This window comes from Hypanus sabinus, chromosome 10 (genome assembly GCF_030144855.1).
Source record: "Hypanus sabinus isolate sHypSab1 chromosome 10, sHypSab1.hap1, whole genome shotgun sequence".
In the NCBI taxonomy this organism is placed as follows: domain Eukaryota; kingdom Metazoa; phylum Chordata; class Chondrichthyes; order Myliobatiformes; family Dasyatidae; genus Hypanus; species Hypanus sabinus.
Genome location: NC_082715.1, coordinates 146,963,416 through 146,982,231, shown reverse-complemented (window position 1 = coordinate 146,982,231; position 18,816 = coordinate 146,963,416). Strand labels below are relative to the sequence as shown.

Here is an 18,816-nt window from a genome sequence, read left to right as displayed (position 1 = left end):
ACACTGCGCAGACAGTGTAAGTATGGAAGATTTCCTTCTCCTGGAATAGACATGTGAACAACTGAGTTATTAGAATAACTGAAAGTACAGTCACTTCTACTCAATTCAACATTTTTTAAAATTGAATTCAAATTTTAAATGTTAAGATTTGAATTTGATTCTCCAAATTACATGCCCGAAACGTCGACAGCGCTTCTCCCTACAGATGCTGCCTGGCCTGCTGTGTTCCACAAGCATTTTGTGTGTGTTGTTCTCCAAATTACTTGTTCAGTATGCCACTGGCTAAATAATATAATGTCCTGTGCTTCGTCGGTTTTTTTTACAGTCATGAGAAATTCTTTGGAGCTACAAGTTTTCTGATAGTACCTCTTCAGCTATGGGCATCTACAATGCATACTTACAGCACTGAATCAGGCCTTTCAGTACAACTTGCCCATGACAACCATGATGCCCACCACACTAGTCCCCTCTGTCCACATTTAGACCATATTACTCTAAATCCCTCCTATTCCAATACATTTCCAAATGTCTTTTAGATGTCTCACATTTCCCCATCCCACCTTCCTCCTCACCTGGTCTTACCTATCACTTGCTAGCTTGTACTTATCCCCCTTCCCCCAACTTCTTATTTAAGCTTCTGGTAAAGGGTCTCGGCCTGAAACATGAACATCCCCCCATTAGCGCTGCCTGGCCTGCTGAGTTCCTTGGCATTTGTGTGTGTTACTCTAGCTTTTAAATGTTGTTATTCTAGCTGCCACAAACACCTTCTCTGGCAGCTCATTCCACATATGCACCATTCTGTACATGAAGAAGTTGTCCCTCCGACCCCTTTTAAATCTTTCACCTCTCGCCTTATGCCTTATAGTTTTCAGTTCAAGTTCAGTTTATTGTTATTCAACTATACACACATATATTGCCAAATGAAACAACTCTCCTCCGGACAAGGTGAACAACAAGGTACATATGACTCACACACATAATACAAAGTAATATTACCATAAATAAATTGACAAATAATAAGGTGCATTTACAAAACAGTAAAAAGTAAACTGTATAATGGACTCATACTTGATGAGATCTGAGTGGTGACAGGCAGTTCGATAGTCTAATGGCCTGGGAGAGGGGGGAGAAGCTATTTGTCATCCTAACAGTTCTTGTTCTAATGCTATGGTACTTCCTACCTGATGGTAGGGGGTCAAGGACTTTTCTGGGTGCATGGGAGGGATTTTGGACAAGGCCCTATGTATGCAGTGCTTGAGATAAATATATCTGATGGTTGGAAGAGAGATCCCGATGATCTCAGCAGTACTTGCAACCCTTTGTAGGGCTTGCAGTCTGATGCCTGATAATTCCTGTACTAGATAGTGACGCAGCTGATCAGCACAATTTCAGAAATACAGGTCATATACAGAAATATACAAAATACAGGTGCTCCTGTAGAAATTGGTTAGAATGGGGCAGGAAGTCTCATTTACTTCAATCTCCTCAGGAAGTGGAAATGTTGCTGTGCTTTCTTAACCAAAGACCACTTCTAACTCTCTCCAGAGGAACCATTTATGTGCACTGAGATGTGCACCTTACTAAAGTTCACTATAATCTCTTTGGTTTTGAGTCATTGAGACTCAATTTGTGCTTGTACCATCTTACCAGCTGCTGTACCTCCTCTCTGTATGCAATGTCCCATTGTCGTTGATGAGGCCAGCCACTGTTGTGTCATCAGTGAACTTGATGATTCAGTTTGAAGTGTGTCTAACAGTGCCAGTCATGTGTCAACAGCGTAAACAGAAGCAAGCCACACACACAGCCCTGGGAGGGGGGCCAGGTGCTCAGCGTGACACAGCTAGAGACCTGTCAACGTCGGCTGACTGTGGCTTTTCTGCCCAGCAGTCCAGGAGCCAGTTACAGCTGAAGTCAATAAGAAATGTCCTGGTTTCTGAGGCACCATTTTCCAGGCGGGACAGAATGGAGTGGAGCTCAGATGCTATGGCATCATCAGTGGACCGATCTGAGAGGTAAATGAACAGTAAAGGGCCCTATAGCAAGAAGATGGGATTTAATGCAATCCATAAACAGCTACTCCGTGCAGCTCATTGCTGTTGAGGTCAGTGCTACTGGATGGTCATCACTGAGGCAGGTTACTGTTGCTCTCTTAGGCACTGGAATGATGGTGGCTGCCTTGGAGCCTGCGAGGACAGTGGACAGTTCCAGAGACGTTGGCGTATGTTAGAACCTCTGTTAACTGGGCTGCACAGTTCCTCAGCACCTGACCAGTTATGTTATCAGGTCCCGCAGCTTTACGTGGGTGACCCTGGCTAGGGTCTTCTTTACATTAGCTGTGGCCAGATAGAATACCTGCCCTTTGGGGGGGGGGGGGGAGTTTCCCAGGGAAAATACAATCCGCATTCAAGTCTGTTTATAACCCTAATAATTTACAAACCTCTACAAGGTCACCCCTCAATCTCTTACGTTCAAAGAAATAAAATTCTAGCCTACCCAATCTCTTAAAAGAAAGAAATACACATTTCCTATTCTATAGCAAGTGATTCCCTAAGTGTGGAGAAGAGTCACGAAATGTTAACTTAAAGTATAAGGACAGTAGGGGTATTTTATGATTAGACAGCTAGATCACATTCTTTTCAACTGTGACAAGCAGTATCAAATTACATCACCTTTCTTGTAAGCAACTGTGAACATATAGGGTGACATCATTCTACAAACAGTGTGAATAAATTGAAGCTAATGGCAATGGGGGGTTGGACAAGAAAGAAAGACATAACTTTGAACAGATAAGTGGAAAAATTAAAAATGGTAACAACTAAGATTACTTCAGATGCTACGATAGTTAAGAAATTGATTAATATGTCTACAATATGTAGAGTTACTCCCAAGATGAGAGATTCATGATATAGAATGGAACACAGACAGGAGTCCTTGTCAGAAATTGAACTAAAGGCAAGATAAAATTAATAGCAAAATACTTCTAGCTACATAATCTCCAAAAGGCACAGAGAAAGAAAAACTGATATTTAATACAATTAGATCAATTCTATCTCTCTAGTTATGACATAATATGGGGTCAATTACCAAATCACAAGTAATTATTGATACCAATCAAATTTTAAAATTAGTTGCAAGGGGTTTACAGCAAAGAAGCATTCAAACTACCCACAGTAGAGTGAAATAATAATTTCCATTACACATTTCAGCTAACAAAAAATGACTTAAGTTGATGCACAGATACATGATTAGAGAAAAGTAGACATAAAAGAACTCAAACAGATGAATTCAAGGGAAGGCCTTAAAGATGAACTGTATATTGGAGAGATTAATGGAGGCAACCCCATCGCACAGGACTTCAGTCAACTGAAAACATGAAGAGGAAGGGGAGAAGGATCACAGATTCAGGATGAGAGGATAAAGAGGGTGAGAGGACAAGAGGGTTGATTGTATATTTGGAGGATACTGCAATACTAAAAAGTAGACTGATTCTGAACTTAAAAGGACATTCTAAGATTTTCTTTTGACCATCAAAGCAAGATGAGTAAGAATCCTAGATACAGCCACACAGACAGAACAGAAAACTGAATAAATACAAGAGACATCTAAAACAATTCAAAAGTACAGCTCAACCAGCAGACAAGAAATTCTAGATAACTAAACACAAACACCACGATCACGTGGAACCTTTGATCTCTCCATCTTCCCTCTATCAAAGACTTTTTCTTTGTTCTTTCCACCCTTCACCTCTCTGTAACTTTTTAATATATATTTCACTCAGTTCCAAGAAAAGTCATCAATCTGAAATGCTAACTCTATTTTTATTTCCACAGATGCTACCTGACCCGACAACTATTTCCAGCATTCTGTTTTTATTTAAATTTCTAACATCTGCAGGTTTTTTTTTGTTTTCCTCCTGAAATGGGCCAGGATTGATGGTGATAAAGATCTTTCTTCCTCTGCCAAGCATAGAGAAATAAAATGAAGTGAAATGGGCTCCTTTCAAAAGGAAAGGTTTGGGATGCATTGGATTCACCACAATATGGTCAGAATTAAGCAGTATCTGGTATTCTCATTTAGGGACTGTAATATAAAGTTATAAAGCAAACGCTTACATTATAAACTGCTTTCCATAGGTTGCAGTTATTTGTCATACAGTATAGTGTCTATTATGATAGTACTCTAATCTAGAAATGTTTAACATTAATACTGAAACCCCAGTTTCGCTGGGTTGCATAGGTCTAGGGCAGGGGTCAGCAACCTTTACCACTGAAAGAGCCACTTGGACCCGTTTCCCACAGAAAAGAAAACACTGGGAGCCGCAAAACCCGCTTGACATTTAAAATGAAATAACACTGCATACAACGTTTTGTTTTGCCTTTATGCTATGTATAAACAAACTATAATGTGTTGCATTTATGAAATTGATGAACTCCTGCAGAGAAAATGAAATTACATTTCTGCATGCAACAAAAACATTTTGAACTCCGAAAAAAAGACGTTGGGTTGAAGGTTACTTTTAAGTAAAATACTCAACGTCTATTTGAGTCCTTCTTGTATTTATGAAAAACGCCAAACTTAAATTTGCCGCCAGCAGCAAACCAAAAATAACGTCAGCCAGCTGTCAACCTGAAAAATAAAAGGACTATTTCACTGAACAATGAAAACATATGAATATACGTAAAATAATAGGCAATTAAAATATTTATCATACTTGTTCAGGTTGACTCACACCTGACAATGCAGTCGTATTTAGTAGGGATGGATCGATGCTTAGGGGAGTGACCGGGAAGGATAATGTGTTTTTTTCCTCTCTGAACTCACAGAAGCGTTTCCCAAACGATGTTTGCATTGCGATGATTGCAGAATGTAAATACTCCGAATTTATCATGTCGTGACCTTGTTTGAACTCTCTCAAATTGGGGAAGTGAGACAATGTGCCTTTCTGTAAATCTCTGGCAAGCAACGTCAACTTGCGCTCGAATGCCAAAACATCCTCCAACATGTGCAGGGCTGTACGTCCTTACCCCGTTGAAGAGCTGTGTTCAGCGTGTTCAGGTGCGCTGTCATGTCTACCATGAAGTGTAGCTTTTCCAGCCACTCTGGCTGTTCCAGCTCAGGAAAGTTGAGCCCTTTGCTGCCCAGGAAAGTTTTCACTTCTTCCAGACACGCGACAAAGCGTTTCAGCACCTCCCCTCTGGACAGCCATCAGACTTTGTTGTGCAGCAGGAGATCAGAATATGCAATTTCCAGCTCGTCCAGTAACAAACGGAATTGACGGTGATTTAAACTTTTTGCCATTATTTTATTGACAATCTGAATGACAACATCCATTACTTCTGTGCATTCCGGAGGAAATGTTTGAGCGCACAGTGCCTCTTGGTGCAAGATGCAGTGAAAAGTCAGCAGCTTTCTGTCCAGCGACTTCTGCAGTAAAGCCACAAATCCCTTGTGCGTTCCCGTCATATTCGGAGCCCCATCAGTAGCTACTGACACCAGATGGGTGGTCTTTATTCCTTTGGCTCTTAAACAATTCAAGACAGCCTCACAGATGTCCTCCCCCCGTGTTTGGTCTTTTAGAGGTATCAACTCAATCAGTTCTTCCTGTGGCCCGGCAGAGTTTACATACCGGCAGAACAACGCTATTTGTTCAATATCACCTTTGTCTTTAGACTCGTCACAGGCAATCGAGTAGGCCACAGCTGAATTGATGTCTTTAATTTGCTGTCTTGTGATGTCTTCTGCCATTTTTATGGTTCTGTCTTTGACAGTCTTTGCAGAGAGGGGCATATCCCTGATTTTCTGCACAATTTCACTCTTGTTTTTAAAGTCCGTGAATAGATGTTCTGAAATCTTAATGAAAGATTCTTTTATATATTCACCATCTGTAAACTGCTTCCCGTGCCTGACTATTTCCTGAGCGGCAATATAACTGGCGTATGTCGTTGATTTTCCAGACTTCATCCATTTCTGGAAATGATTTTTGCTCAGATCAACCTTCCGCATCAGTTCCGAAACGGCTTTTTTTCTCTCATCTCCATCCGGATATTTTTGAGCAAAGGCTGCGTGTTTATTCTGGAAATGCCTTGCGACATTTGACTTTTTGTTGTTTGCTAGTTTCTCATTGCATATTAAGCATACCGGTAAACCAGTCTCGTCAACAGTGAAAGCAAATGAATCTGTCCACGTATCATTAAACGTTCTGTTTTCTTCAGTCACTTTTCTTTTTTTAGAATTCTCCATAGTTGGCTTACCTTGGATCGAAAAATTAAAGAAATCGCGCACTGGCGGGTGTCAGGTATTGGCAGTGGTGACGTATATTAATAGCGATAAAAACACGTTGTAGCGGTGTGCTCACGCAGTCAGTAAACTGCAGTCGAATAACTTTATTCGAACTAAACAGCCTTGCTTTTAAGCCTCCCTCAACCCAGCCCCCATGGACGCAGATGCTGCAAAAGACGCGTACTCACAAACCCCCGTAGGCTATCTCCCTTAGCCGGAATGCTGGCTAATTGTGAGGAAATGTGTCGCCACACTTAGATTGTACAAGATCACCATAATCTTCAAATTTAGAATTACATTTCAAAAGCTAACAAACTAACATAAAATACATTTTAATTAAATACTGACCAATTATTTCCCAAAGCCACAGGGAGCCGCAGCACAGAGGTGAAAGAGCCACAAATGGCTCGGGAGCCGCAGGTTGCCGACCCCCGGTCTAGGGAATACACAGTCTGGTCCTGCCAAATCCATGAGATTGGGACTTCTTTCCCACCACAAACCCTGGTTTGTGTGAACTCTGTGTGATTTGCTACCCTGATACAATTTAGTGCCAAGAAATAGCAGACAGCACACTGAATACGATTAAAGAGATTATATTTCTGAATGTTAACTTAACTAAAGGGTTAGCAAAGAAAAGAGGGGGAAAAAACAGGCCCATTATAATTATACAGTCAAATGTGCACAAGTTGGAGCTCAATTCTTCCAAAAGTCACATTCACTGATCCTCTGTAGACCTCGGCACATTGCTCCATCGAATCATGGTCCCTCACCACATCGAATCTTATGACCGATTCTCTTCAGTCTTCTCTCTTCATCTCCCACCAAAGACCTCAGCTCACACTGGTGCCAGGCACAAAAATACTGCTCCCCTGATTGGATGGCTCACATTCCACAGCACCTGTTATCTCTGATTATAACCCAAACACTGCTTCTACAGAAAGACCATTACGTTAGCAGTGAAACCTTTTCCAGGGTGTTACAATATTATGCTTAAGGTTGATTTCCCAGCAATATTCACAAATGCTACTTGACTGGCTTTTTCCAGTGTGTGTGCCTTTTCTTTATTTTCCACATCTCTTTCCTTTGGGGGAACAACACAAGTACACAGGAAAAATAATGTAAAAGAGATCTTTAAATTTAGCAAGAAAGAAGTCCAGTAGATCTACTTACCTTGGTAATTTATGGACCCGCATGATACCCAGCTATGCTTGCCTTTTCATTGCATACGTGTTCCAAGCCTTCCCTTGTAATGCTCCCCAACGCATTCTGCACTATATTAACAACTATATTGGTGCTGTTTCATACACCCATGCTGAGCTATTCAACTTCAGTAATTTTGTCTCCAATTTCAAAATTGTCCTTAAATTCACTTGATCCATTCTCGTTCCCTTTCCTCAATCTCTCTGTCTCTATTTCTGGAGACAAACTGTCTACCAATATCTTTTATAAACCTACCAACTCCCACAGCTATCTAGACTATTCCTCTTCCTACTCTGTCACCTGTAAAAATGCTATTCCCTTTTCTTGATTCCTGTGTCCGCCGCATCCATTCCCAGATAAGGCTTTCCTTTCCAGGACATCAGAGATATCCTCCTCCTTCAATTAATGGGATTTCCCTTCCTCCAGCTTTGATGCTTCTATCATCCATTTGAAGAAATGTCCCTTCATGTCAATCATAAATATTGGATTTGGAGCTCCTTTCCGGGGAACGGGCTAAGGCGGTAGTGGGATATTAATACACAGCAGCCTCTCCGGACTCTGGATTGGGGATTGCCAAACGTTATGTGGATTCTCTGGTGTAGTCTGTTTTGTCATATGCTTTTGTGATATCATTCTGGAGGAACATTGTCTCATTTGTTAACTGCATTGCTGTTGTGGTTTCTAAATGACAATAAACTGAATCTGAATCTCAGTCTGAAATAAGCTACTCATTATTCTGAGACTGTGACCACTGGTTCTAGACTCTTTGACCAAGGGAAACATCCTCTCTGCATGCAGCTTGTCAAGCTCTGCACAAAATTTCTATGTTTCAATAATATCCTCTAATTTCTTTTAAATTCTAGAGAACACAGGCTTAATCTACACAATCTCTCTTTTTAAGGCAAAACTGACGCTCAGAAGTGAATCTGTAAACACCACCCCTATGGCATGCATATTCCGTTATGATTAAGGAAATTAAAACTGCATACAATATTTCAGGTGTAGTCCATTGTATTAAATGTTTACATCCAATATGTCTTCCTAATTGCTAGTGTTCCTGAAGTTGATTTGGCATAATGTGCACAAGCGCACCCAAGTCCTTTTCAACATCAGCCTTTCCCAGTCTTCCACTATTTATAAAAAATACTTTTCTGTTTTATGCTCCAAAGGGGCCAACTTTCCATTTTTCTGCATTATACTTCATCTGCCCACAAACTTACCTGGTCTTCATTCTCCTTTGTGTTCATAATCCTGCCTAGTTTTAGAGCAGTAGTTATGAAATATAGCACTGATATAGGTCATGAACAGGTCAAACAAAAACACTCATCTCTGCATAACCACTCTCTCAACCTGCCAAACTAGCAAGACCAGTTTATTCCAACCTCTGGCTCTGTTAACAAATTTTCTTAAACATTATTAAAATATTTCTGAAAATACCTATTTTATTCTACTAGTAACATACTCAAAAAGTTCCAACAGATTAATCAATCACAGTTTTGTTTTGTAAAACACTGCAAATTCTGCTCAGGTTTTTTTTTCCTAGCTGCTTCTGAAAGAAAAGCTAGAAAACTACTGAACAACATGAAACTATGTAACATCTTCAACAATAAAATAAATTCTGTTTCATGGAATAACTTGTTAGCAGCATCTTAATCTTAGTAGAGTACTCAGCTCTCAATCACCTTGTGTTTGCTGTCAGTATATTTGATGTGAACTGCTCAAGTTCACTGTCTAATGGGCATTCATAAATCTTACATATTTAATAGAGAAAAAAACTGAAACTTTTCAAGTAAATGACATTCAGATACCCATTAGTTTACATTTAATTCCTTAAAGTTGTCTTAGACAGGGGAGCCTCTGATAACCAAGTCCAGCTCCTGGTTTAGCTACTAAGCCTGGTGGAACCAGTTATACTGACAGATTTCTGGCACCTTAAAATCAGGTAGATGGAGCTCAATCAGTCATGGTTGAGTCCTCATTTGGAAGGAAAACTCTGATCTCAAACCTCCACTGCCTTGTAGCTAAACCCACTCAAGGGGAAGGCTTTGGTTGGTAAAATCTGGAGCTCGAGTCCCTAAGGCAGACCAAAGTTGAGTTCAACATTGCCTGCAACACCACTGGTGTCAAACTGAATCCATCTCTGCTGTTCCTTTGAATTCATCAGCTGTGCGGAGAGCGGCAGCGTGCTGCATGGGCAACAGCTTGCTCTCCATATCCTACTGCTCTGGCTTGTGCATCACGTAGACAGCTAGAACGCAATATTCATGATCGACCACCAATAATGGAAGGCCTCAACTGCATGAAAACAGAGGGCAATTTGTCATTTGAAATTTTTCTCCCAATTTATGTTCTTTGACAATCTTCCCAGCTTCCTCACAGTTTAAAACTATCACTCCTTTCCTTTAACACGGTACTTTCATTATCAAGAAATGCCATAATTTATTATCATGTATTAATGATAATTGAACTCACCGCATTTATTTTATCCACTTTCTTTTTCCCTGGTTCTTTCATAATAGATGCCAGCATTTCATCACCTTTATAGTCTCTGTATAGTTCAGAGAGAGTTTCCCTTAGCTCCAGACTGGTGCTTTTCAGATAGTAGGACGGATCTGACTTTGCTTTCTCCTCATCTAGAAAATACACAGGAAATGAATTTCAGCTCTTGTATAAAATTTTTTTCACTGAAGTAACTAACTTATTGAGAATACATTGTTTTAGTTAAGCATACCACCCAAGTTATTCTGAATAAATCAAGTGACTTCATAGGATATTGTGCCAACCAGTTAAGTAGTGATGCCCCATTCAGCAACACCTTGTCTAAATATTCAATCATTTGAGACCAAATAAGCAATTACACTAATCCTACACTTATCCGATTTTATTGTCTACTTGCAATAAATAAAACAGGTGTGATGCAAGAGATTCTGCAGATGCCAAAAATATTGAACAATACACAGAAAATACTGTAGGAACTCAAACAGTGTCTATGGAGAGAAATGAACAGTCAATATTTTAGGCTGAGACTGATGAAGGGCTCAGTTCCCTCCAGAGCTGCTGCCTGACCTGTTGGAGCATTTTGTGTGTGTAGCTCAATGAAGCAGTCTTTTTGTTAATCTGAATTTTGTCTCATTTCATGTTGGCAGTCCTCCAGTACCATGTCCAAATAACCACTGATGTGAACTAAGAATAGTTATAGCTAACATTCTTGAACCTCAGTTTTAGTGGAGTATACAATCCAGACTAATTAACTGTACAGACAAAGCACAATTTCTCTTCCAACTGGCTGTAAGCAGTTTTCATATTTTCTTTAATCTTTCAGATGTAATTCCAATTCATTATATTCATTACAAATGCATCTCTTCATAAATAGTTTTCACACAGTAGGAACCACGACCACATCTCAAGCTTAGAGATGCTGCAATATAATGCAATAAACTCCTTCCACTGGTATCACCAGTGAGTGTATAATTCAACATGAACCTCCTTGAATTACGTGGATAAGTGTACTTGCACAGGTAATTCAGAAAAAAAGCATCTTGAAAAAAAAACAAGGTGATTGATAATAATAAAACAACACATTTGCTATTGAATCAGAGAGAGAGAAAGCACAGAAGCAAGGCCTTCAGCCCACAAGGACCATATCCACCATCAATTACACTGATCCCACATTAATCCCATGTTCTCGTCAAACCCTCACCAGATCCAACCATTCAGAAACACACAAATGCAGCTTACAACATCCAATTGACGTACTAACTTCAGATTCAGATTTATTAATCGCATGGACTTTGAAACAGCTCATCCAAGGACTTGCTGAGGGCAGCCCCCAAATGTTGCCACAACGTACCAAGCCCACAATGTTCCACAGAACAACACAAGTAGCAATAACAACAACTAAACATAAACAGCAAAGCAAGCCCCTTTTCCGTTCCTACCATCCTCCCAACAAACACAATCACAGACCCAGACAGGCCGCCAAACCCAGGAAAGGTCACTTTTGGGCATCCAGTCCTGGTCCCCAGACTCGCAGACATCAGGTCTCCAGCTTTGGACTTCACTACAGGACTTTGATTACAAGTTTGATCTTTGGACTTCTGACCCCAGTGACTCTCGACTCCTTTGGGCTTCTGCATTTGAATCTTTGACCTTTAGGCTTTTACCTTTAGCTTTGCCCTCCGGACTTCACCAGCTTTAACTTTCAAGCCTCTACTACCGGACATGCACGGACCTTGATTTCAAGTCTTGCATGGATATCTGACCCCAATGCCCTCGTGACTACTGCCTATACCTGGATCTCATCCAGGACCAGAGTCCAACCTGGGGATTTCTGATATACAGGTGTCCCCTGCTTTACCAAAGTTCTCTTTTCGCCACTTCGCTTTTACAAAAGACCCACATTAGTACCTGTTTTCACTAACCGAAAGAAATCTGAAGAGGATTTTTGCTTTCACGAAAAAAGACGCCTGCTTTAAACTTGTGTTTACCCACATAAAGACTACCATGACCGTGAAGACTTGTGTGGGCAGGTCTGTGCGCAAGCATGTATGTGCCGATTTTTTTCCTACAAATCGGCTTTTGGCCGAATCTTCCTAATTCTGGTAAGTGAAACTACACTGTACTTACATTATAGGCTGTGTATTTATCATCTAATTCCTGCTTTTTACTATACATTAGTGTTATGTTAGGTTTTATGTGCTATTTGGTATGATTTAGTAGGTTATTTTTTGGGTCTGGGAACTCTCAAAAAAATTTTCCCATATAAATTAATAGTAATTGCTTCTTCACTTTATGCCATTTTGGCTTATGAATGGTTTCATAGGAATGCTCTACTTTTGGATAGTGGGGGAAACTTGTACTCAGCACCTGTGACATGACTTTCGGGATTGCTGATTTTCAACCACTGATTGCTGACATTCTACTGTGGAGTGCTTCAACCTGGACTCTAACTTCTGCATTAACTACCCCAGACTTCCAACCCTCCCACATCCCTGTCCTAAACTGTAACCTGCCCGCCAACTCCCCTCTCATCCCTACAACCCCAAAAAAAACAAACAAATTTGTGCCATGGCAACATTCACACCACCTTGACCAGAACCAACCTGCACATCTTTGCAATGTAGGATGAAACTAGAGAACCCAGAGGAAACACCAGCAGTCACAGGGAAAATATGCAATATCTACATCGACTACAACAGAGGTTAGGATTAAAATTAGGTCTCTGTCACAGTGAAGCAGTAAATCCACTAGCTACACCATTAAGCCACCTTAGATATCACAAGCATTGTGAAAGTACAGAAGTGTAATATCAAAATCAGTGCATTAAAGCTGCTTCAATAAATTCCATCACCATCCGGTCAATACAAGTCAACAAATGGGACTACCCACTCAGTGAAGAAGCACTTGCATCCACATCTAACCAACAGAGCAGAGCAATTAACTTGAATAGGGAAAATGGATGAAAATGACATTCCTTTGTAAAGTCAAGTCAATTCAACTTTTATTGTCATTTTGACCATAACTGCTGGTACAGTGCATAGTAAAAATGAGACGACGTTTTTCAGGACCATGGTTTACATGACACAGTACAAAAATCTAGACTGAATTACGTAATAAAAAAAACAGAGAAAGCTATACTAGACTACAGACCTACACTGGACTGCATAAAGTGCACAAAAACAGTACCGGTATTTCCTCAGCCTTGGATGGACTTTCCTCAGCCTTCGCAAGTAGAAGAAACGCTGCTGGGCTTTCTTTGCTATGGAGCTGGTGTTGAGGGACCAGGTGAGATTCTCCGTCAGGCGAACACCAAGAAATTTGGAGCTCTTTATGATCTCTACCGAGGAGCCGTCAATGTTCAGCAGGGAGTAGTCACTCCATGCCCTCCTGAAATCAACAACCATCTCTTTTGTTTTGTTCACATTAAGAGACAGATTGCTGGCTCTGCACCTGTCTGTTAGCCACTGCACCTCCTCTCTGTAAGCTGACTCGTCATTCTTGCTGATGAGACCCACCACGGTGGTGTCATTGGCGAACTTAATGATTTGGTTTGAGCTGTGTGTTGCAGCACAGTCGTGGGTCAGCAGAATGAACAGCAGTGGACTGAGCACGCAGCCCTGGGGAGCTCCTGTGCTCAGAGTGATGGTGTTGGAGATGCTGCTCCCGATCCAGACTGACTGAAGTCTCCCAGTCAGGAAGTCTAGGATCCAGTTGCAGAGGGAGGTGTTCAGGCCCAATAGGCTCAGCTTTCCAATCAGTTTCTGAGGGATGATTGTGTTGAATGCTTAACTAAAGTCTATGATCAGCATCCGAACGTATGTGTCTTTTTTGTCCGGGTGGGTTAGGGCCAGGTGGAGGGTGGTGGCAATAGCATCATCTGTTGAGCGGTTGGGACGGTACGCAAACTGCAGGGAGTCCAGTGAGGGGGCAACAGGGCCTTGATATGCCTCATGACGAGCCTCTCGAAACACTTCATGATGATGGATGTAAGTGCAACGGGACGGTAGTCATTTAGGCAGGACACTGCACAGGGACGATGGTGGCAGCCTTGAAGCACGTTGCTCAGGGAGATGTTGAAGATGTCAGTGAGAACATCTGCTAGCTGGTCTGCACATCCTCTGAGCTCTCTATCAAGGATATTGTCTGGTCCAGCAGCCTTCTGTGGGTTGACCCTGCACAGGGTTCTTCTCACATTGGCCAAGGAGAGACACAGCACCTGGTCATTCGCAGGAGGGGTGGACTTCCTTGCCTTCATGTCATTTTCCGCCTCAAAGTTATTAGTGCATTTGGGAGGGAGGCATCACCTGCATAGTCAGGTGATGCTGTCTTGTAATTGGTGATGTCCTGGATGCCCTTCCACATGCGCCGCATGTCGCCACTGTCCTGGAAGTAACTGTGGATTAGCTGGGCATGTGCACGCTTTGCCCCTCTGATGGCTCGGGACAGTTTGGCCCTTACTGTTGTTAAAGCTGCCTTGTTGCCTGCTCTGAAGGCGGAGTCACGGGACCTCAGCAGCGCACGCACCTCTGCGGTCATCCATGGCTTCTGGTTGGCACGTATAGTGATGGTCTTGGACAGAGTAACATTATCAATGCACTTGCTGATGCAGCTGGTCACTAATGCTGTGTACTCCTCTAAGTTGGTAGAGTCACCATCGGTTGCAGCCTCCCTGAACATGCGCCAGTCAGTGTTCTCAAAGCAGTCTTGAAGAGCAGAGATGGCTCCTGCTGGCCAGGTTTTCACCTGCTTCTGAACTGGTCTGGAGTGCCTGATGAGCAGTCTGTATGCTGGGATTAGCATTACAGAGATGTGGTCTGAGAATCCGAGGTGGGGGCGGGACTCTGCCCGGTACGCGTCGGGAATGTTTGTGTAAACCAGGTCCAATGCGTTCTCCCCCCTCGTTGCAAAGTCCACATACTAATGGAATTTGGGGAGCACTGACTTAAGGTTTGCGTGGTTAAGATCACCGGCGGCAATAAACAGACCATCAGGATGTGCGTTCTGCAGTTCACTAATAGCCCCGTACAGTTCACAGAGCGCCTCCCTAGCATTAGCGCTGGGGGGAACGTAGACACCGAATACAAGAACAGAGGTGAATTCCCGTGGCAAATAAAATGGTCTGCATTGAACTGCCACAAACTCCACTAACGGTGAGCAGTGTCTGGAAACCAGCACAGAGTTCTTACACCATTCTGTGTCGATGTAAACACAGCCACCGCGAACCTTACCGGAGACAGCTGCATCTCTCTCCGAACAAAGCTAGCCCGTCTAGCTGGATGGCATTGTCCAAAATCCCATCAGTGAGCCATGTCTCTGTGAAGACATATGTGGAGCTAACTCTGTACTCCCACCGAGTATTACATTGGAGTCGGGATTTATTTTATTGTCCAGGGAGCGGACATTGGAGAGCAGAATGGACGGGAGAGGCGGCCGGCTAGGGTTTGCTTTTAGCCTGGCACGGACCCCTGCCCGTTTGCCTCGCTTCTGCTTCCTCGCATATCGCTTTCAACGTCTCCATCTCCAGCTCCCAACATCAGGCAAGTCCAAGGATAGTAGGCCCGTTCCCCTCAGCAAGCCGATGTCGCGTAATTCAGCCAGCAGATCTTTGTGCAGGTTTGTTTTTGGGCGATCTCTATATTGTAGTAGTATCTGGCGATGGTAGATAGCTGCTCTGTTATCCATGTGTCCTAATCAAAAATTGTGTATCAACTTAAAATAGAAAATTAAAGTAACACCAGGTCTGAAAGGCCGCTGCTGCTGTGCCGCGCCACCTCATTAATTTGTAGTGAATAACTTCAGACTCAATCAAAAATGAGTCAATTTTAATTACTGGGTTCAGGGAAGTGCCAAGTTTTTAACCTGTTGATATGGATGGCATCAGATTGCATTGCTACACCTTGCTGTATACCAAAATATCATTGTAGGTTGAAAATTCTGATGTTAGTCTTGAAACTAACTAGCAGTTTCTCAAAAATAAAGGAAATTGTGTGTTTGATTAGACTGATAAACACTGGCCAATGAAGGTATGAACAGACCAGAACGTGGAACCTTGCATCAGTGTACAGGCCTGCAGTCGACAATGTTACGCTGAACTTTTAACCTACTCTAAGATCAACCTAACCTTTCCCTCCTACATAGCCCTCCATCTTTTTATCATCATGTGCCTATCTAAGAGCTTCTTAAATGTCCCTAATATACCTGCCTCTATCACCACCCCCAGCAGGGCATTCCATGTACCAATCACTCTCTGTGAACAAACCTACCCCATACAAAACATTCCCCATGTTCTTTCGTCCAGTCTCCTTAAAATTATGCCCTCATGTATTTGCCATTTCCACCCTGGGAAAAAGGCTCTAGCTGTCCACTCTACCTATGCCTCTTATCATCTTGTACACCTCCATCAAGTCACCTCTCATCCTCCTTCACTTCCTTCCTTCAGAAAAGCCCTAGCTTGCTCAACCAAGACGGATAAGGCATGTGCTGTTGTCTCCCCAGAACAATACAACAGACTAGACTGATTCTTAGAAAGAGAGAGTCAATCTAGTAGTACAGGTTGAGTAGACTGGGCTAATGTTGTTATAAACTTAAATATATTCATAAACACAGCACAGAAACAGACATTTTGAAAAGTAGTTCATGCTGAAACAGATGCCTATCCAAGCCAATCCCATATGTCCGCTTTTGGCCCAAATCCTTTGAAACCTTTTCTTTTCATGTACTTATTCAATTATCTTTTCAAAGATATTTTTGAACCTGGCTCAACCATTTCCTCTGGCAATTAATTTCATATACATACCTGCCACAAGTTTATATTATAGCTTCCCCTTCTTACCTTAAATTTATGTCCTCTTGTCTGGAATCAACCCAAACATTGAGAAAAGGACTGAATGCATTCACCCTTATCTATGTCTCTCAAGATCTTATACACCTCCATAAGATCACCTCTCTGTTTCCCATGCTCCAAGCAGAAAAGTCCTAGCCTGACCAATGTCTCCCTAAACTCGGCCTACTGTGCCCTAGCAAAATCCTTGTAAATCTTTTCTGTGCTCTTTTCAGTTAACAACTTCTTTCCCATAAGTGCAGTGACCGAAACTGAATACAATACTCTAAGTACGAACTCACCAATACCTTGCATGACTGCAACATAACCACACAATTTCTACACTTGATGCCCTGACTGAAGAAGGCCAGTATATCAAAAGCCTTGTTCACTAGCTTCTCTACCTGTGACTGCACTTTCATGGAACAATAGACCTGAATTCCAGTCTCTCTGTTTCACAACACTATGGAAGTCCTACTTTGAATAACATTCAAAGTGCAACACACTTACCTAAAGTAAACTCCATTTGTCATCCTTCAGCCCACTTACCTAGCTTATCAAGATCATTCTGAAATTTTTGACTTTCTTCTCTGTCAACATTACCTCCTATTTTAGTGTCATCTGCTAACTGCACCTTGTACATTTGCATCCAAATCATTGATATAGATGACAGGCAACAGGCCAGCCGTGACTGCTGAGGTACATCACGAGTCATAGTGCTACAGTCCAAGAAGCAATCTTCCATCATTATTCTCTGCTTCCAAACATTAGGTCAATAGGTATCTAATTAGCTCTCTCCGATTCTTTGTGATTAAAACTCCCAGAGCAGCCGGCCATGAACCCTATCAAAGGTTTTACCGAAATCCGTATGGGCCAAGCTTTTATCAACTTCTTGGTCAGTTCACCAAAAATCTCCTTCACTCAAAGCTATGCTTACTACCCCTAAGAAACCCCTGCCTTTCTCGATGCATATGTAACTTATCCTTCACAGCCCCCTACAGACTGGCAAGTTTCAGGTTCTTCTTTACACCACTTCTTAAATAAAGACACAACATTCGGTCAAAAGGCACAATATTCACACAAAATGAGGTATGTGCAGAGTGGGAAGGTGAAGGCGTGATAGACAGGGGTGATAGACATAACGAGCATTAAAGTTGGTTAAAGTTGTAAATGATATTTTATGATATAGTATTTAGTCTCTCCAAATGTTGCTAACTGAAGTGTATATTTCTGCATTCCCACTTCTATGAAATTATACTAACAATGATTGGCAGTATTGAGAGAGAAAAAAAGAACCCTTCCTCAGCTATATGCCTGACTGCTGCTAAAAATAATCTATAAGGACTCTCCTTCCTAACATTCCCACACTCCTGGAGAAAAAAAGCGGAGGAGAGACCCATTTTGCCAAAGGGTTTTGACCCGAAATGTCGATAGTACTTTTTCCATAGATGCTGCCTGGCCTGTTGAGTTCCTCCAGCATTTTGTGTGTGCTGCTCGGATTTCCAGCAACTCCAGATTTCCTCTTGTTTGTAGGGGGTTTGGTGATGATTTATCAAAATCCTCTGGACTCTGGGCACGTCCTGATGGGATTGGAAGGCGGCGAATGTCACACCACTGTTCAAAAAAAGGGTGTGGGCAGAAGGTTGGTAACTATAGGCCAGCTAGTTTAACATCTGTAGTTGGGAAAATGCTTGAAGCTATCATTAAAGAAGAAATAGCAAGGCATCTGAGAAGAAATTGATCTATCAAGCAGACACAACATGGATTCAGCAAAGGCAGGTCCTGTTTGACAAACTTACTGGAGTTCTTTGAAAATATAACAGCGCAGGTGGTTAGAGGGGAACAATGGACATTATTTATTTGGATTTCCAGAAGGCTTTCGATGAGGTGCCACATAAAAGACTTATCCATATGATAAGGATGCATGGAGTTGGGGGTGATGTATTAGCATGGATAGCGGATTGGTTATCTAATAGAAAGCACAGAGTTGGGATACATAGGTGTTATGCTGGTTGGCA

General features: G+C 41.9%; 1 protein-coding gene across 1 annotated transcript in view; it reads right to left on the bottom strand.

Annotated features, from left to right (window-relative positions):
• Positions 1-18,816, bottom strand: part of ppil2 (peptidylprolyl isomerase (cyclophilin)-like 2) — a 286,701-nt gene that overhangs the window by 167,756 nt on the left and 100,129 nt on the right. The window contains exon 10 of the mRNA XM_059983207.1: positions 9,952-10,112. Coding sequence (XP_059839190.1) covers positions 9,952-10,112 — 161 coding nt within the window. The remainder of the gene's footprint in view (positions 1-9,951; positions 10,113-18,816) is intronic.